At 40.4% G+C, this 17696-nt stretch overlaps 1 protein-coding gene across 1 annotated transcript in view; it reads left to right on the forward strand.

The window, feature by feature from the left end:
* Positions 1-17696, forward strand: part of LOC142969242 (ephrin type-A receptor 6-like) — a 130612-nt gene that overhangs the window by 22393 nt on the left and 90523 nt on the right. Inside the window, exon 3 of the mRNA XM_076109035.1 lies at positions 10419-11082. Within this exon, the coding sequence (XP_075965150.1) occupies positions 10419-11082 (664 nt within the window). The remainder of the gene's footprint in view (positions 1-10418; positions 11083-17696) is intronic.

Raw genomic sequence — 17696 nt, forward strand, 5'->3', positions numbered from 1 at the left:
AGCCAAACATTGACATTCCAGACTGCCTGCCCGCCCGCCAAAAATATTTGGCAAAAATAGATATGTAAAACGACAAGCTCTTTTCCCCCTCGTTTTTCCCACGCACAGTTTGCCTGAGCTGGTGGTGGTGGGGGGGGGGGGGGGGGGGGGGGGAAGCTGTGTCAGCTCAGATGAGACAGAGTCAACGTGTGACATATCACCGTTTAGGCAAATGAGATAGAGGAGAAGAGGTTGAACGGAGACAAGGTTCATGCCCTTATCCAGTGTTAAACCTGCAGGTAGATAGGGTTTTACTGGCATCTGGCTTTTGAAGCTAGTGATAAATTATAGTGTTGCCAACAGTGAAGATGCTGTATGTTCATTGTGACTTGATATCTGGCAGTTTTCATGTGCAAACATCAAGGGATTCAGTGCTTTTGTTAGCCTGAGGGTTGAATTTGCTCTAAGACAATTGTTAGTTCCAAAAAGACATCGTAATTGAAACAGGGACATTACATGAGTTTCTCTCATTGCAGAATAGCGCTCTTACCTGACTCTTAGTCGAGCATTATATTTCTGTTTGCTACATTTAAAAAAAAAATTCCTATCGCTTTTGCTCGAAATACAGTTTGTTTTGCTACGAAGGAACAATAGATTTACTTGTAATATGTATTTCATGCTGATAAGACACTTTAACAAGACACAAACAATGTATCTGAAGCTGATGGGAATGTCATTTTTGCAGGTATTTGGTCTTTAAACAAATCAGACAAATGATAATTTTAACCCGATGACGGCGCTAGATTAATTAAATGAAGGGATCACGCAAGTTATTAAAGGTCATCCTGAAGGAGGCATGAATGTGTGCACCAAATATCATGACAATACATGCAATAGCTGAGACATTTCATTCAAAACTATAATATCAATCTGCTGTTGGTGCTACAGGTCAAAGTCAGTGCATCACCAAAGTTTTTGCAATGTATTGTGAACAGCCAATATCAGCGTCTTTAGTCGGGCACTAAAGTAGGCACTACCTACTGAATTGATCTCACCATGTGACACAGTGGATATCTTTTTAGTTAACATTGCAATTAGGAGGTCAGAGGTGAGAATGGCAGCCCCAGAGGGGGTGGGGCTCAGTATTTTGTTCATAAACAATTCATGAGGGTGGATGTTTGTGATGCAGTGTGGGGAACAAGGCTGTCTTTTCTTAAAGGAAAACCTCTTTGACTTGAAGAAATGTGGCTGGTTTGCATCCATGCCAGCCATATTTGTTTTTTGAAGGAAAACACATACGTGGCTTTACACAGCAAATTCATTTAGCATAGATGAGCTCTGTTATGCAGGGATCATGAATGTTGAAATAAGGGGGCTCTGATCACTGCACTGGGCTGGTGGAATAGTTGCCACATACTGTAGCAGGCTCAGTCTCAATGGTGTTTCTTCTTTTCCCCTTTGTCGTGAGGCTTGAGGTTAAGTTCAGGTTCAGTTCTAATACATTTAGAAATGTGAAACTGTTATATCTTCTCTATTCTGTACCCCCAATGCCTCAGTGTAATATCTTCTTATCTCACAGAAGTGTATACAAGCACACTCTGCAAAGATGTCACAGAGGGCAAAACGTGGAATAACCTGCTTTATACTTTCAGAAGGGAGCTGTTTGCTTTGTTGTTGGCTTTTGCTTCGGTCTGTCGTCTGTCAGATCAGTGCATTGTGAAAGTTTGCTCCGTGTGCTGCAGCTTCGAGAAGTGTTGCTTGTCCAAACAAGACGGTAAAAGCGGAGTTCAAACCGGGTTTTAAAAACATATAGAAAGCCAGGGTTAGCCCTTGTATCGTCAGAACATGGGCTTATATTTGACATGAGCAGCCAGGCTGTGCACACCTCTGATAATGATAGAGGTGTATGGGTAAATTATTACGGTGGCAATGTCTGACCAAAGAAATAATTCCTGGGTAGTGGGCGGAATTTACTCAACAGTCTGTTAAACCTGCAATCAAACGCCTCAAGGGAACACTTTGACTTTATTAGTCTTGCTCACTGGTTTGTCATTCATTTTCCGAGGTGTTTAAACCACGGCCAGAATACAACTCTGGAGGAACCACTTAATCTGTGTCATTTGGGTGTTTCATTGCTCTAAAAAAAAAATCTGCCACACACAAAGATAGTGGATATCAGCTCCAAGCAAACATCAGTCCAACATGAGCAGTCTTTAAAATGTCAACACAGGTCGAAGTCTATCTTCAGCGCCCTCGGCTCTCTTAGGAGGATGACTGAGGCCATCGCCAACGGGGTGTCACTTTGTGAGAGCACCACGGGGATGACAGATGGACGCGGGTGCTCTGGCTCCACCCTGCTGGCCACCCATCCACTGTGATGGATGCAGGACTGAGTGAAGCACAGGGCCTTTGGATTTCATTTGCTCACCACTGTTCACTTCTCCTATTGATTTGGGGATGTGCTGGTGACAGGCAGTGGGATACTGTGTGTGTGTGTGTGTGTGTGTGTGTGTGTGTGAAGAGTAATGTGGGTTACATTTTACTTGTTTTAAAATGATGAATCAGTCCCTAAAGAGCAGGGACAAACAACCAGATAATAACAATGATTTAATAAAACAATGATTTAATAAAAATTGCATCCAATTTACAAGTCACATGATAAGCAGCACACTCTGGTACAAACAAAACATCTAATATAAAACTATGGAAGCTATTGTTTGAAGTGTTAAAAAGTCTAGTTTCTCAAAAAAAAACGATTGTGTAGCAAATGGGCTACAACTGCATTTCATTGCGCATCCCTGTGTTGCATAATGAAAAAAATAAATTATCCTTGAAATCCTTGAATATGGAGATTACTAATCAGCTGATCGCCACACAGCTGTGAATGGACCAGTGATTGTGAAGCATGCATGAAACAGATGATGCCAGTCAGCTATAGCAAGTGTAACTTCAGTGTACTGTCTGAACCAACACTGTGCTCCATCTGGCGTACAGGTCTGGGTCTGAATGATAAAGATTATAACGATAATTTACTGAAATATTAGACTTCTGGTATTTTCAGTCAGCTTCTTTCAGAATTTTTATTTCTGCATCCCACCAGCAAACCCTCATAATTATAGATTGCAATTATTAGTAATTCTGCTTATAGATCCATTAAAGAGAATAGAGCAAGTGTACATGATGTATGTGTAGCCTCCTCCAGATGTTAGAGGGTTGATCTAACTCCAAAGGAAAGTGTTTCAAAATTGACAATATACAGTTCTCAATCATTTTACACCAACCTAACAAACTGACCGCTACACAATAAGGAGAAATGCGAAGCAGAGATAAAACCGATTGCAAAGTTAGGATTCAAACTCAACATTAACATTACTGGCTCTGTACTCACAATGAGTAGTTCCACCACCAGGCTGTAATATGGAAAATAGGCGGTTCATTCCTTTTATTATGGTGTCAATATTAGGGATTATCTGACATGTTCAATATTGTTATGCAGGTTCTGTCCAGTGTCCAATGATGTCAATATTCCTCATCGTCACACCTTTACTTATTGAATTAGAAGTCCTAAACACAGTGGAAATCTATTTCCATAATTCCCCAATCAACGTATCGATTGTCTTGTCGGCACTGTTAGCCACAATCAGTTTAGCCCCACTTGTCTCTAATGAGCCCTCTATAGACCAACTTCTGAAACACAACCACACACACACACACATTTGTGATAAAATGCACACACAAGGGCATAGATTTTTGGGCAAATAATGGTGTAATGCTTCTGACTATTGAGAATGATTAATATTAAGCTTGTACTTGAAAACAACTTCGGCTTTGTCCGTCTATAATGTGAGATTTTTTTAATATTAAAATATATCAGATATCATATTTGTAATTGTTCAGCCTTGCAATCAAACACCGGTATTGTAAAATACATTTGATTCTATTTCATGTTATTTGGTGAGTTCGTTAGTTTGGAGGTAATAAAGTGGTTTTATATTTCAATGTTCCCGATAGTCTCTGAGAGTAAATCACATTAAATGGTTGGTGAAGGGGTGGGTGCTCTGTGATTTTATTCACTCTCTCTAACGGTCCAAATTTCCAGCCAGTGATTGTTAATATTCATAAGTCGTAAAAATGCTGGAAGAACACATTTAACTTTGCATTTGCCTTTTTCTCTTACTTTTTCCCACTCCATTCCAGTTGTTTTACTTTCTTTTTATTGTTTGTTCTTTTCTCATAAAGTCAAAGAGCTGACATCAAGTTCCCCTGTGAGCAAAGACTCCTCATCCATCTCCCTCATTTCTATTGCTATCGTGTGTGTGTGTGTGTGTGAGGTGGAGGCGGAGGTTTTTCATCCATCACTGAGGGAGGCTCTGGGATTAAATAAAAATCTCTCATTCCCAGTGTCAGTGGCATCGCACGCACACACACACACACACACACACACACACACACACACACACACACAGTTCAGCAAGATGCATGCTTGTGTGTAAGAGACAAAGTGTATGGGGCAAGACAGAGACAGAGAGGGCATCAGATATGAGACAAACAGAAAGACATGGGAATAAAAAGGGGAAAAGTAGAGACAGATGGAGGAATAATGGAGCGATATATTAGAGAGAGAGAGAGAAAGAAAGACAGAAGCAGAGGAAAAGAATATACAAGGAATGTTACAACAGAGAAAAGAGAGGAAAACCTTGGAAGAAAAGCTATTAATTGCTGGATATTAAAGAATGCGCACTATGGAGAAATAACAAGTCACCTAAAAACAATATGCAATATTTCTTGTTAACATAAAAACAAATTAAAATGTCCTTAATAGACTCAGACCCTTCAGATTAAGTATTAACTGCATCATGTCTAAGTTGCCTTTCGACGTGTGTTAACGTACCATTGATGGGATTGAATGTGTATTCAGAGTTTCACACGGCAGTGTGGCATGTTGGTGGTGCTAAGTGGTATCTTTTCCCAGACAAACTGTAATGTGATATATAGTTATAATTTAATCACCCGGCTGTGAAGCTAATGGCAAAAAGGACAGGAGAGATAAATGACCCCACAGGGGTGAGTCCAGCAGAGGGAGTGATTCTCGTTGTTTTAGAGTTAATGAGTTTGTCCTCACGTTGATGAAGTAAAGCACAGCAGGCTTTTATTTTCTGTGTGTCAAGTTGTGTCAAAGATGGCAAAAAGGAATTGTTTTTCAATGTTTTGTGTCGAAAATGTTGTCTGGAGGAGGGAAAGAAAACACAAAAAGATAAACAAAAAAGATGGATAGTGGGAATGATCTGAAGAAAGAAAGTAGCTAAGGGTGTTCATGTTGGCTAGTTGTTTTTTCCTTCTCCGCAGTCTTTATCTTTGCTTCAATTGAGAGAGGAAGTCAGGGAAAAACACACCTGCTCCCAACTCCACTGACTGTGTGTGTGACCACAGCAGGAGCCTGTTTTGTTCTAAGAAAAGCAGGTGAGGCTACAGGACACTGTAGTGTCCTGCAATCCCCCGGTGATGACAAAAGAAAATTTAATTATAAATATTTATACAGACCAAGTCTCCTGTGGCCCAAATGAACACCTGTGATTTGACTGTATTCGTCTTTCACACCAACAATATACAATATGCAGTGTCCTTGTTTCCCATAGGACATTTGTAATTCCTCCCTAACATTGCTGTGGGGCCTGCTGAATTCCAGCCACCGGATGAAAAGGTGTACTGTATTTATTTTCATTATTCAATATTCAGGCACACAGATAGCTCACATATTTTTAGGACAAATTCAGTATCCCAATGTCCAAATGTTTATTGTAATTAAATCAAATGTATATTACAACACAAGTGCACACGGTTGTATGTGTATCAGTGAATTGGGGGATTTTAGTTCATACTTCGCATGCATAGACACATAGTTTCATCGTATCAATGAAACAGCTATCAGTTGCATTTCCGATGGCCACTTGCTCCACTACACAGTAACTGAACAAAGTAGAATCTCCTAAATAAGAAAAATAACGAATTGCCTTGCTACTTCCTACAGTGGGTATTATACTTTGTGTGTGTGTGTGTGTGTTAGCCAAATCTGTAAAGATTTTAACATTTTTACACAATGAGCACGCACGTCTCCTACCAGTCTGATAGTACACCTTTAAAAGCTCCACTCCTTAACCTACCCCACTGGTTTCATTCAGTAATAGGCCTGATTATTAAGTCATTTTTTAATAGTCGGTCATAACACACTCTAATTTGCATAGAGCGACATTTGACTTTTAAATTGTGTTTTATTCTTTTCTTTTTTTTTCATTTTTTTTTTAAGACCCAACCAAATGGAACGCTAGGAATCGCTAAATGTTTAATTTCAATCGAGGACGAGCGGAGCGGTTTATGACACTATATTTAAAAGTGCTGTTCTCCATAGGGCTCCGGGTTTCACAGTTTAAATAAAAGGAGCTCATCTCCGGGCGAGTGGCCAGTAAAATGACTGGCTCTCTTTCATGTGCGAGAGTGATGGGCTATAAGGGCTTTGGTCTCAGGCTGCAATCAATCAGCCTCGTTTTCTGACCGTTTTTCAATTATGCATGTTAAGGCTGGATGGCAAGTTACTGAGGTGGCTTCACTTCAAGTTTTCTACTTTGAAAAAGAAGTTCTTATTCAGATGACACATCAAGGCTACACACACAATAAAGTGGCGAAGGTCCTGTCAGGTTGGTGATTTCAAAGGGACTGCAGGCTTTGGCCCAAAGGTGTGATGCTGTCGCTGAAACGACCCTTATATTTTGAAGTCAATTAAGAGGAAATCAATTTCATTGCCTGTCAGACATCTTGGAAAAACTCAATTTCTAGCTCTTGTAAACGTAAAGCAGCAAGAGTGACTTATTTAAAAGTGCTGACACCACAAAGCTGCTTGACATTATCAGCTAGCTGACAAGATGTGGAAGTCTTGGAGGCTTTTAGATCATCTGTGAGTGGTATTTAGTTGGGGATTCGAGTAGCAATATGCTCCTATCACCGTGGATTGTTTTCCCCCTTAGGACACCACACCAATATCTCTGCCTCTATCTCTCTGTCTCTGGCCACAGTCTATCTACAGTGTCGTTTGAGCTCATTTAATTGCCTTCTAACTTTAGTAATTCTCTAGTATCTCCTGATGAAACACACATACCTCCATGCATGCTTTACACGTTTTATTTTTCATCTCTTTCTTTATCTCCTGCTTTCTATCTTCTCTTTCTCGATTTAACACAACTTTCACACACTACTTAGTTACTAAAGAATGTTTTTAGTCCTAATCAAGATGTTAGACCTCCAATCCCTTAAGTATAGAAACCAGCCTTGATACATTATTAAATGTCCTGAGAAGAAAGGCTGAAGGCTATGTCTGACTTTGCTATGTGTTAGCACACAAACACAGGTTCTGTAACAGTCACTTCTAATAGGCAATAGACTGGGGTTCCTTGGATTGCTTGGTTGCCCTTTAGCAACCATTATAGGAACATAAAGTTTAATGAAGACACTTGACACCACACTTCACTTTTATGTCAGTCAAGCACCATAAACTGAATTTAAAATAATTGGCAGAAACTGAAAATTTGGTGAAGAAAAATTCTGAAAAATGTACAGAATTTCAAACAATATTGATCATCTGGTTTATTAAACACAAAGTGTCATCCCTTCTTTATCTCTTCGAGCTTGAAGCCATTGATACACAATATGTCTTGTAGAAAGACCTTTATCACCAATCTCAGTGTGTTTGTGTGTTCAACAAAGACAAGCTTGTTCTTGTTTCCATACATTTAAATGAATAATTGATTCCCAAGCTATGTCTCCGGTGTGGAAGTGTCAAACATTTTCTTTTTAAACCAAGACAAGGTGTCGTCCTGTATAATCTCAATTCCTTCAGTAACGCTTCTAAACTGTAGCGCTTACTATTGTTAAAAGAAAGCGTTGGAGCTCAAGGGTGTTGCAACTTTCCGCCTGTTACACCATAGAGACCGGCCTCTGGTGGCCGGACTGTGCTCTACAATATATCACATCAATACAAACGAATAGAAAGTTCAGCGGTATTGAAAATCATTCTGCCCGAATGCCGAAATACTGTCCAAGCCTAGCCGGCGGTAGCTTCATATATACAGTAAAGACACGCCAGTGGTTTTAATTCTCTCATCTAACTCTCGGTAGGAAAGTGAATACATTTATCTCCCATCATGCTGAACTATTCCTTAAGTCAGAAATACAGTATGTACAGTAAAGCAAGGCAAATATGAAGGTAGATATGTACTTATTGGTAAATAAATTGAATCTGATTATGAATAAACTTAACAGATTTTACTAAAATCTAAATATTCATCACCCACTGTTTATGCTATTAATGTGGAAAGCTGGACACAATAGAACGACAATCTGTGATACTGTTCCTTCTTTGCTGCAAAGTTAACAGAGGTGAAATTCCCTCATCTTTTGGCTTTTAATTACACATTAAGCATTTTTTTTACCTGGATTTACTGCGGTTCTTTTGTATGCCCAACAAAATCCATCGTGCATAGCCTCACAGGTGATGAGCAATATCACATCTAATCAAAATCCATTTGATTGACTGTAATTCTACAATTACACCTCGAGGGAAGAGCAGATTAAAGCCCGTCGCCCTTGGATGATTGAATTAGAACATGTTATTAAAAAGGATAATGAGTGTGTAAAAGCAAACATTTGGCTTTGATTACTACTCTCATCAAGAGGTAATATTTAGCTAAGTGCAAAACAGCTTATTAAATGCACGAGCTTATCAGGCAAATAGTATTAGTAAATTAACCAGCAGCTCTATTGCAACTCTCTGGACTGTGTTTGTCTATAAAGGAGTTGTTTTCCAGCCATTACTGAGAATGGGTCTCCTCTCTTAGACCGGAGAATGGGGACATAAAGTGTGTGTTTGTGTACGTGCGTTAAAGTCAGTTCACTTTTTAAACACAAAATGATAGTTATGTTGGTCGGTAATTAATAGCTTCATTGTTGGACTTCCTCACCTAACCTCCCACTTGCATCTATTGCTTGTCTGTGTGAAAACGTGTTGACCGTAGTGTTTGGCTCATACCAGAAGACGGTGTGCTAAGGTGTGCTACTGTGGCTGAAGTAATAGTAGGAGTAGTAATAGTTTAAAATCATACCCACACCATATAAAGACGAAGCAAAATGGTTTGGATATCAGTCTAAATATAAAGCCAGACACACACAAAGGCAAACACTGCAGCTTGTGGAGGCTCCAATGCTGCATTGTAAGCGGAGTGATTTGAGAGCCCCTTTTCCCAGGCAAGTCATTTCATTCTTGGAGGTCGGTGTTGGGTGGTTTTGGGGTCGCCCATGTAGCCAGTCCCCATTCTAATAAAACCAGAGAGCCGTGCGGGACCTGGGGGCTAAAACCCCGTATTAACTTCTCTCCCATCAACATGGGGACAGGTAACCTCATGACCCTGCAACATGGGGGCAGCATGGGGGGCAGCATGGGGGGCAACATGGGGACAGGTAACCTCATGACCCTGCAAAGCTGCCATACTCCCTGATCATGTGACCTGGGAGTTGCAGAGCTGATGACTAGGCAGCTGGAGTCAGACAGCATGTTTTTTTATATAATATTCTGTCCGTTGATCATTTGAAATGTCTCGCCAACTAAATGTCTGACTTGATATGATCAAAAGTATTTGAAAAAAAATTTGTGTGAATATTCATTGAATACCAATGTCTAATCTAATCTATTCTAATTGTCCTAACATAGAAATAATAGAACTGCAGAAACTAGAATTAGTTGGGTAGGCTTGGTTAGACACAAAAAACAATTTTAGGGAAAAAGCCTGGTTTGGTTTAAGAAGTTTGTAGATACGGTTAGTGAACTTTTGTGGTTTGGTTGGTTAAACTTAAAAGCCAACATTAAAGGAGCTTTGTCATCATGGCTACAGTTATAAATTCAAAAGAAACAGCAGTCTCCTGCGATAAGGTCCAATGTTTTGTTAACCTATCCATCCACCCTGATCAACAACGTAATTCTTCTTGGGAGGACAGTCTCAATTTAATTCTCAATTCAATTTCTAGCCCACATATCACCTTTACACAAGGTGTCCCATAGTAGGTGGAAATAGGCAGATTGCAATTCAATTTGCTGATCATATTCGTCCTCTAAAAGGGACGAACCTTTTGGATTTCAATGACCCCATGGCATATCTTTAAGTGCCACAATCAGGACAAAATTTAAATTTAAAACCTTACTAGTAAAAACAACAGAGTGTTCTTCATTCTGGCCATCACATTTATATTGACAGACTTGCCTGTTGGGGCCACCACAGGGACTTAATACTTTTGGTCTTATCATTTAATTACTATTGATTGATTAATTAATTACGATTCTTTGCTTTTCCCTCTTCTTTCATCTTCTACCCCCCATTCCCTTCTTATTTCCTGTTTAGTGGGACGCCATCACGGAGATGGACGAGCACAACCGGCCCATCCATACTTTCCAGGTTTGCAGCGTGATGGAGCCCAACCAGAACAACTGGCTTCGCTCCAACTGGATCTCTCGGCAGGCTGCCCAAAAGATCTACGTGGAGCTTCGCTTCACCCTGCGTGACTGCAACTCCATCCCTTGGGTGTCTGGTACCTGCAAGGAGACTTTCAATCTCTTCTACCATGAGACCGATGAGGCTCACGCTGTCAAATTCAAGCCCCCACAGTACACCAAGATCGACACCATCGCTGCCGATGAAAGCTTCACTCAGATGGATCTCGGAGATCGCATCCTTAAGCTCAACACAGAGGTGCGCGAGGTGGGACCCATGACCAGAAAGGGCTTCTATCTGGCATTTCAAGATATCGGTGCCTGCATTGCCTTGGTTTCAGTGAGGGTTTACTATAAGAAATGTCCGTTCACGCTGAGGAACCTGGCCTCATTTCCGGACACAGTGCCTCGTGTGGACTCTTCTTCATTGGTCGAGGTGAGGGGGGCTTGTGTTGACCATGCTGAAGAAAGAGACACACCCAAACTCTTCTGTGGAGCTGATGGAGACTGGTTGGTCCCCTTGGGAAGATGCGTCTGCAGCGTTGCGTACGAGGAGATCGATGGCTCGTGTGCTGGTGAGTTTTTCAACCATTCTGTCATTCATTTTGCTTTACATTCATCAATGTAGCATGTGTTAAGACTCCAGCAACTCTTGCAATGCAGAGAAAAACGCGACTAGAAAAGCTGCGCCATTTATAAAAGCCACATTTCGTTAAAGTTTTAGTTTTAGAACTCTCAATTAACTATCGGTTATAGGTCCGGATATAACGGCGTCTTGGTCCGAACGCGGCCATTAGTGACTCCTGGTATATTCCCGCCTTATCAAATTCACAGTCTTCTTTATTCTTATAATCTTTCATCAATATGGTATGAAATACAGTATGATATAGTAACCCGTCCAGGAAGTCAGTTTCCTCTAATTAATATAATGTACATATTCAAGCATCAGCCAGTGACATAGTGTCTGATATAATGTCTGATACAGTATGTGTCAGTGACTGTCCATCTTTCTATGAGACCCTTTTGCTGTGCTGTCATACACAAATGATTAATAAAAGCAAGTTTATCTTTCAGCTCCTCTCTTCATTCCCTTCTGCTCCTCATTACCCCTCCTTCATTTTCCTCCGCTCCCCCCGGTTATTGCTTCCTGCTAACTCTGTGGAGAATAAGATCAGATCTAATGTGGGGGGATTAGAGTGTTTAGGGTTGTGTTAGTGTGATGGCAAAGAGCTTCGCTGATTATGTCTAAGGCTGTATTAGTGTATGTGTGCTAGGGTAGGGCAATGTGTTAAAATCTTCCAAGCGGCCACCGTCAGCAGAACAACCGGAAATTACTGATGTATCCACACGTGGGAGAAGTTTGCCTTCAGGGATTTCTGCTAAACAGGGTTTGTTTTAACCCAAACCATGAACTTTACTTAACCTAACCAAGGAAAATTGTTGCCTAAACCTAAAGAGATTTCTGGCAAAAAAGAAATTTCTGGCACAAAGCACTGAGGGGACATTTCTCCCCCGTAGTGTCAGCTGGAAGATGTGTCCGAGTGGCAAGTTTGTTACGTTCCTCGAGCTCTCTTTCCTTTTTTTAGTCTAGTAAATAAACAAAATTAACTCACAAAATGTCAAGAAAGGAAATATTCTTCAACCTATATTCCTCAATAATAAGAAAAATACAACCTCTGAATTTAAGTTGACCTCTTTCACTGAACTAAGAGCGGCCTGATTGCCTTGTTAAGTCATTGAACATAGTTTACTCGCCAAAACCATCTTTGTTAGTCTTTCCACTGTTCTAACAATCACCAACTCTGGTTTGGTCGACATAAACCCTGAGTTTACTGAGTCAGATGTGGAAATATGCAGGCTCTACGGGCTGTTTTCCCCTTTCGGGCCAATCGCTGATAGCCGATATATTCATCCAATTGCCCAATCCTAGTTTGTGCACAGATGCATGCATGTCAATACATTTGCATTTAAAATGTCTTCAAAATGTGATGCATTAACACCTTTTCTATCAAATATATTTTATTCCATGACATTACTTTTGCTACTTGTCCTTCATTGTCTTGGTCTTTTGCATACTGCAGAGATTCCAAAGAGATCCTATTTGCAAGGCTAAGATACACTCAGCATTATCTCCGGTTATAGTATATGCTAGAATATTTAGGGGCTTGCTGTGTGAACACAAAATACTAAACAGTACATTTTGAAATAGCTACTTTTTTAGTTTAGAATTCTCCCAAATGGTTAAAATGACAAAAGTATTGCTCTATGAGTTGGGGAATTTTTTGAGCGCCAAACATGAGCGGTGCATTAGTGAACTGTCATAAAGTGAAACTTAGTGCTGTGTCTTGTGTTGAAGATGAAGATCCTAGAATCGGAACTCTTTCAGTGGATTTGTACTGTGTCTGTGTGATTTATATATATATATATATATATATAGAGAGAGAGAGAAAATGTGTGTGTGTGTGTGTGTGTGTGTGTGTGTGATATCGTGCAAGCGTCTAGGAATGTTGTTGTGTATATCAGTGGACTACCACCCGCTGTCCCAGGGGCTACCTTGGTGTGACAGATTACCTCGGCTGGCTTGGTAGCAGTTTGATCCTCAACTCTCTGATATGAGCTTTGGGTTATCGCTGGTAGTAATACTCACTGGGAATGCAATAGTACAAAAAAGAAAAATACCTTCATGAAGGTCCAATGCAACTTATTTTCAAGCCATGTACAGGCCTAATGTCAGGTCAACTGGTACACATGTCTGTAATCTACTGTACATACAAGCTGGCCAATGTGCTAACAGAGAAACTAGCTACAACAAGTAACATCACGGCAAACTACAGCCTTGCTTAGTGCTCTTTCCAAAAACGATTTCAAGACTATTCACTGCTCTTCTCCCACCATCCAGAACCAGATGTCCTTGTATACAGTTGATTACGATTCATCTTGTGACACGGACCGGCGTCGTTTCCCAGCTGCACTCGCAGCTGCATCGCAATCAGTGGGCCAGGGGTTAAACTGCAGCTGTGATTAGAGCCGGACTGTACCAAACTGGTTACTTCATTCATGTCCGTCCGTTTTTATTAATCTTCCCAATTCTATATATAGTTGTTTAGTGACAGAAAAAGCGTTATAATGATGAATAGACTCTTGAGGACTTGGAGGGGAAAACATATTGCGTAGTGAGTTTGCTTGCAGCTTGAAACATATTTGCAGGCTTTTTTTTTTTTTTTTTTTTTTAAAGAAGTGATGGTTTGATGTGGTGCGTATCCAAATGTAAATGTAAAGCGAACCTTAAATCTCTCTTGGATGTGTTTGCTTCATGTCATATCCATCATAGTTATGTTAAAAAACAGTAATTTCTGCTCTTTTCCATTTGCAACAATAAGTGACTCCAACACGGTCACCTATCGGCATCCCTATAGGCCCTACAGACCACAACAACTTGCCTCCCCTCTTCCCTCCTTTCTATCCTTCACCCCTCGCTCTCTAAGAATCAGATTTCACAGTTGGGTTAAGTTTAGCCCTTTGGGCAATGTGATGGCATTTTACTGCAATGTCAGACCTGAAATGCAGCCCTTGCTCATTGTTCCAGGATTTAAACAAGCGTCTTTATTAAAAGCCTCCGCACAAGGTACCACTGGAACGCCTTGGGCATTGAAGGAGAAAGACTGAGGTGGCTGGCTAAGCTAATGCTTCAATTCCCAGTTTACAACCAATCGGTCCCTTAAGTGCCACGGCTGCTTGACTTGGCTGGAAAATAATAATGGGTTTGAATGATCTGGGATTTCGGTAAAATACCCTCGTTGATGAGTCTTTTTAAAAGAACAGGATTGAGCTTTGTGCTCCTCTTCTTTGGTTGACGATGTGTTACATGAGATGTCTATGTGTACACGGTAGTTAAATGTGAATGCTTACCTGCGTTCTATTTGGTTATCCCTGTATTTAGTTTACTTGTCTATTTCTGTGTATGTACGTTGAGAGCAGCAGAAAAATCGGAGTCAAATTCCTTGTATGTATATGCCATACATGGCCGATAAAGCTGATTCTGATTCTGACGTAGCTCATGCACCCACTTAACAGTGATACTGCATTCTAATGGAATCAGGCAGACGGTAGACAGCAGAGGAACAGCACCCTCTCGGTGGCACAGGAAACACAAACAGTCTAACAGAATGACAGAATGCAGCATCAATCACATTTACCGATAGTTAAGGGCTAAAATGTAACTGTTAAATGCATTTTTAAATAGAAATAAAATATTGAGGTGATTCCATCCTGCTTAGATTGCAACAGAGCTGAGCTGAAGTGTGGGCCAAAGATCCCCATAGTGCTGCCGTTCTGTTTAGTATGTAAATTGTTTAAGATAACTCCAAACCATCAACCCCAAACAAACAAACACTCCAGTTCTGAATTGCAAAAAAAACTTTATTTGTCCCAGAGAAAAGATGAGTCTAAATAAAAGACTTCAGCTCCACTGAAGTAGGAAAACAAGGACATGCTCTCCACCCAGCTAACGCCAAATAATCTTTTTCTCTAATTCAAACTCAGTGCTTTTGGTCACAATAGTACTCTAATCCCGTATTAATTTCCTGGATGAAGTTTGGGTGTCAGTGTGCTGCAGTGAGGCTGAAGGTAATCAACTCTATCAGCTAACAATAACCCGTACAAGCCATGTTTCAACTGGCATGCTCCTCCGTGTATAGACTTAGACTGGTGACCGCTTCCTTTTAGCACACATTTATTTCTTATGACCTTCTGTAGAATGTCCGATTTCATGAATACTCTATAAGCTACAATTACCAGTTTGGTTACGAGACTAAAACATTAAATGTCATTTTCTGATCACAACAGACACCAGCTGGCTTTGTGGTACAGAAGTGACAACTAGTGGCACAATGGATATGTTTTCATGAGCGGTCTTGATTGCTCTTGTGCAAGCGCACAAGGACGGATGACCCAATACACAGTCCTGCTAATGGCTCAGCGCTAATCTGCAGCTGTGACTAGCACATTAGTTCTTTAATTGATTTGATCTGCCCAAATATATTATTCACAATGCAGCTTTGTAATTAGAAGATCCAATGGAAGGAGAATAAAACTGTTTATGAAGAAATAAGTAAATATATTATCGTTTAAATATGATACCACAAACCATTGCGGGGGCAAAGTAAAATATAAAGTGTGCGTGAATGTGGGTACACATACTTTGACCTAATAGTTCCAGGAACAACAGCGTTGTTGGAGACACACACAACCATGACGATGCAACCACGCAGAGTCATTGTGTTGTTCTTTGCGTTCACCGTGGAGTGACTCTTTGTCTGAATGGATGTCACGAATGAATTAAAAGGAGACATGCAGAGGTGGACAGGTGGACTGAACACTCCAGAAAGTTTAGCTCAGTCTAGTGAGTGATTTATTTTTGCTTTAGTATGTAACCGCATCGAATCAATGAGCATTGAGTGATGCTCAGCACAGCCATTTCTGCCACTATAATTCCTGGGCCTTCAGAAACTTACACCGATGGGTCAGTGGCTTTTGAAGGGCCAAGAACTATTGCAGGAACAAAATGTAGACCCTGGTCCCTCCTTTTAAATTGCAGGCAACCTTACAGTACAGTACAGTCCATTTTAACTTTCTTACTGTACCTTTGCTGTGTCATTTTCAGCTTTTTTTCCTCAAGATCATTCAAAGTGCTACTTTCTTTATATTCTCTCTGTCTCTCTCTCATGTTCCACATCTGACTCCCCCTTACTGTTACAGGAACCACATTTTATTTGAGCAATTCATTGTTTTAGCATCATTTCAAAAGCTGAACTATACTATACTAATAAATCCATCTTGTGAACTCTGTTCAGAAAGCAAGGACACACATCCGCACTGATATTTTCCCTGCCTAATAGGTCAACTTATATAACTGCTGTGCTTGTGTCCGACTCACTGTACTTTGTCAGTTCATTAAGACCATTAAAACGTGTATGGCGAGGTCCTACATTAATAAGCTCCAAATCATTAGAGTACAAAGTGCCTCTTTTCTCTAACTGTTATTCGTAACATGCGGCCGATTTGCAGTCTAATAATAGAATAATGGTTATGATCAGTTATTTCTTTGTGAGCTCTTTGTGACACCAAAGAACATGAATATACACATCAGAGGCATATAAGCGCTGCATCGACATCTGTCACTGGAATTTGATTTCCCCACGTGCAGGATGACAATCGCCAAAACTGTCCAATCAAACGAGTTAACTGTCATGACTTCATGTTAACTCCTCGTGGTTCTCTTGTGTGTACAGCAACTGGACCAGAATTGAAATGCAACAATGTATCATTTCTCTTCCCTTGGGCCAGACCAAATGAACAGAACCGCAGGTGTGAAAGCACCACGTTTTGTAACTTTTGTAATTTAAAGGATTTTAATGAATAGGCTGTAATACTGTCATTTCTTAAAAGTGATTTCATTTTGTTCCATTCGATATGTTTGAGCTCTTCATGCCAATTGGAGTTAATGCAGCTTAATAAAGTTTCATATTGGGTGTTGCACATTCTAAAGAAAGAAAGGCAACAGAGGCAGAGAGAGAGAAAGAGCAGAGGAGAGCAGACAAAGAGGTGCTTCTTTGTAATGCAACCGATCCTCACACAATTTATCTCCATTAAGTGTTTGTGTCCTCGTGTCTTTTGTTACAAGTGGGGGTGAGCATAGTTCTTTGAACTGTGATACAAATATATGTTTTATGTACTCTGCACCCTGGCATATTCTCTTTGTTTTTAAATGCATGTAAGGGGACACTGTGTGGTGCTGACGAAAATATCATATTGTTAATTATTATTTTCTTCCAGGAGCATAGCTAATAGGTGTGTGTGTGTGCATGCCTCTCTCTCTCTCTCTCTCTCTCGTGCTCGCTCTTGCTCTCTCTGTATGTCTGTTTGTATGTTTATATATACAGTATATATATACGTCTATATTACTTATTATATACATACTAATAAAAGCATAATATATACCTCCGCCTCCTCCTTGGCACCTCTCCAGCCCTCCGGCAGGCAACCGGCTGTTATGCCGATGGCTAAATATAGAGCTGCACATAGACGGACACACACAAACCGACCAAAACATCAATAAGAGCAATCCTTGGTGTTAATGCAAGAAGACGCCTTGCGCCACCTAAATGATTGACACACACATTCATTCGGT

The sequence above is a fragment of the Anarhichas minor genome, unplaced genomic scaffold (genome assembly GCF_050575085.1).
Source record: "Anarhichas minor isolate MPS153535 unplaced genomic scaffold, ASM5057508v1 ptg000004l, whole genome shotgun sequence".
Classification (NCBI taxonomy): Eukaryota; Metazoa; Chordata; class Actinopteri; order Perciformes; family Anarhichadidae; genus Anarhichas; species Anarhichas minor.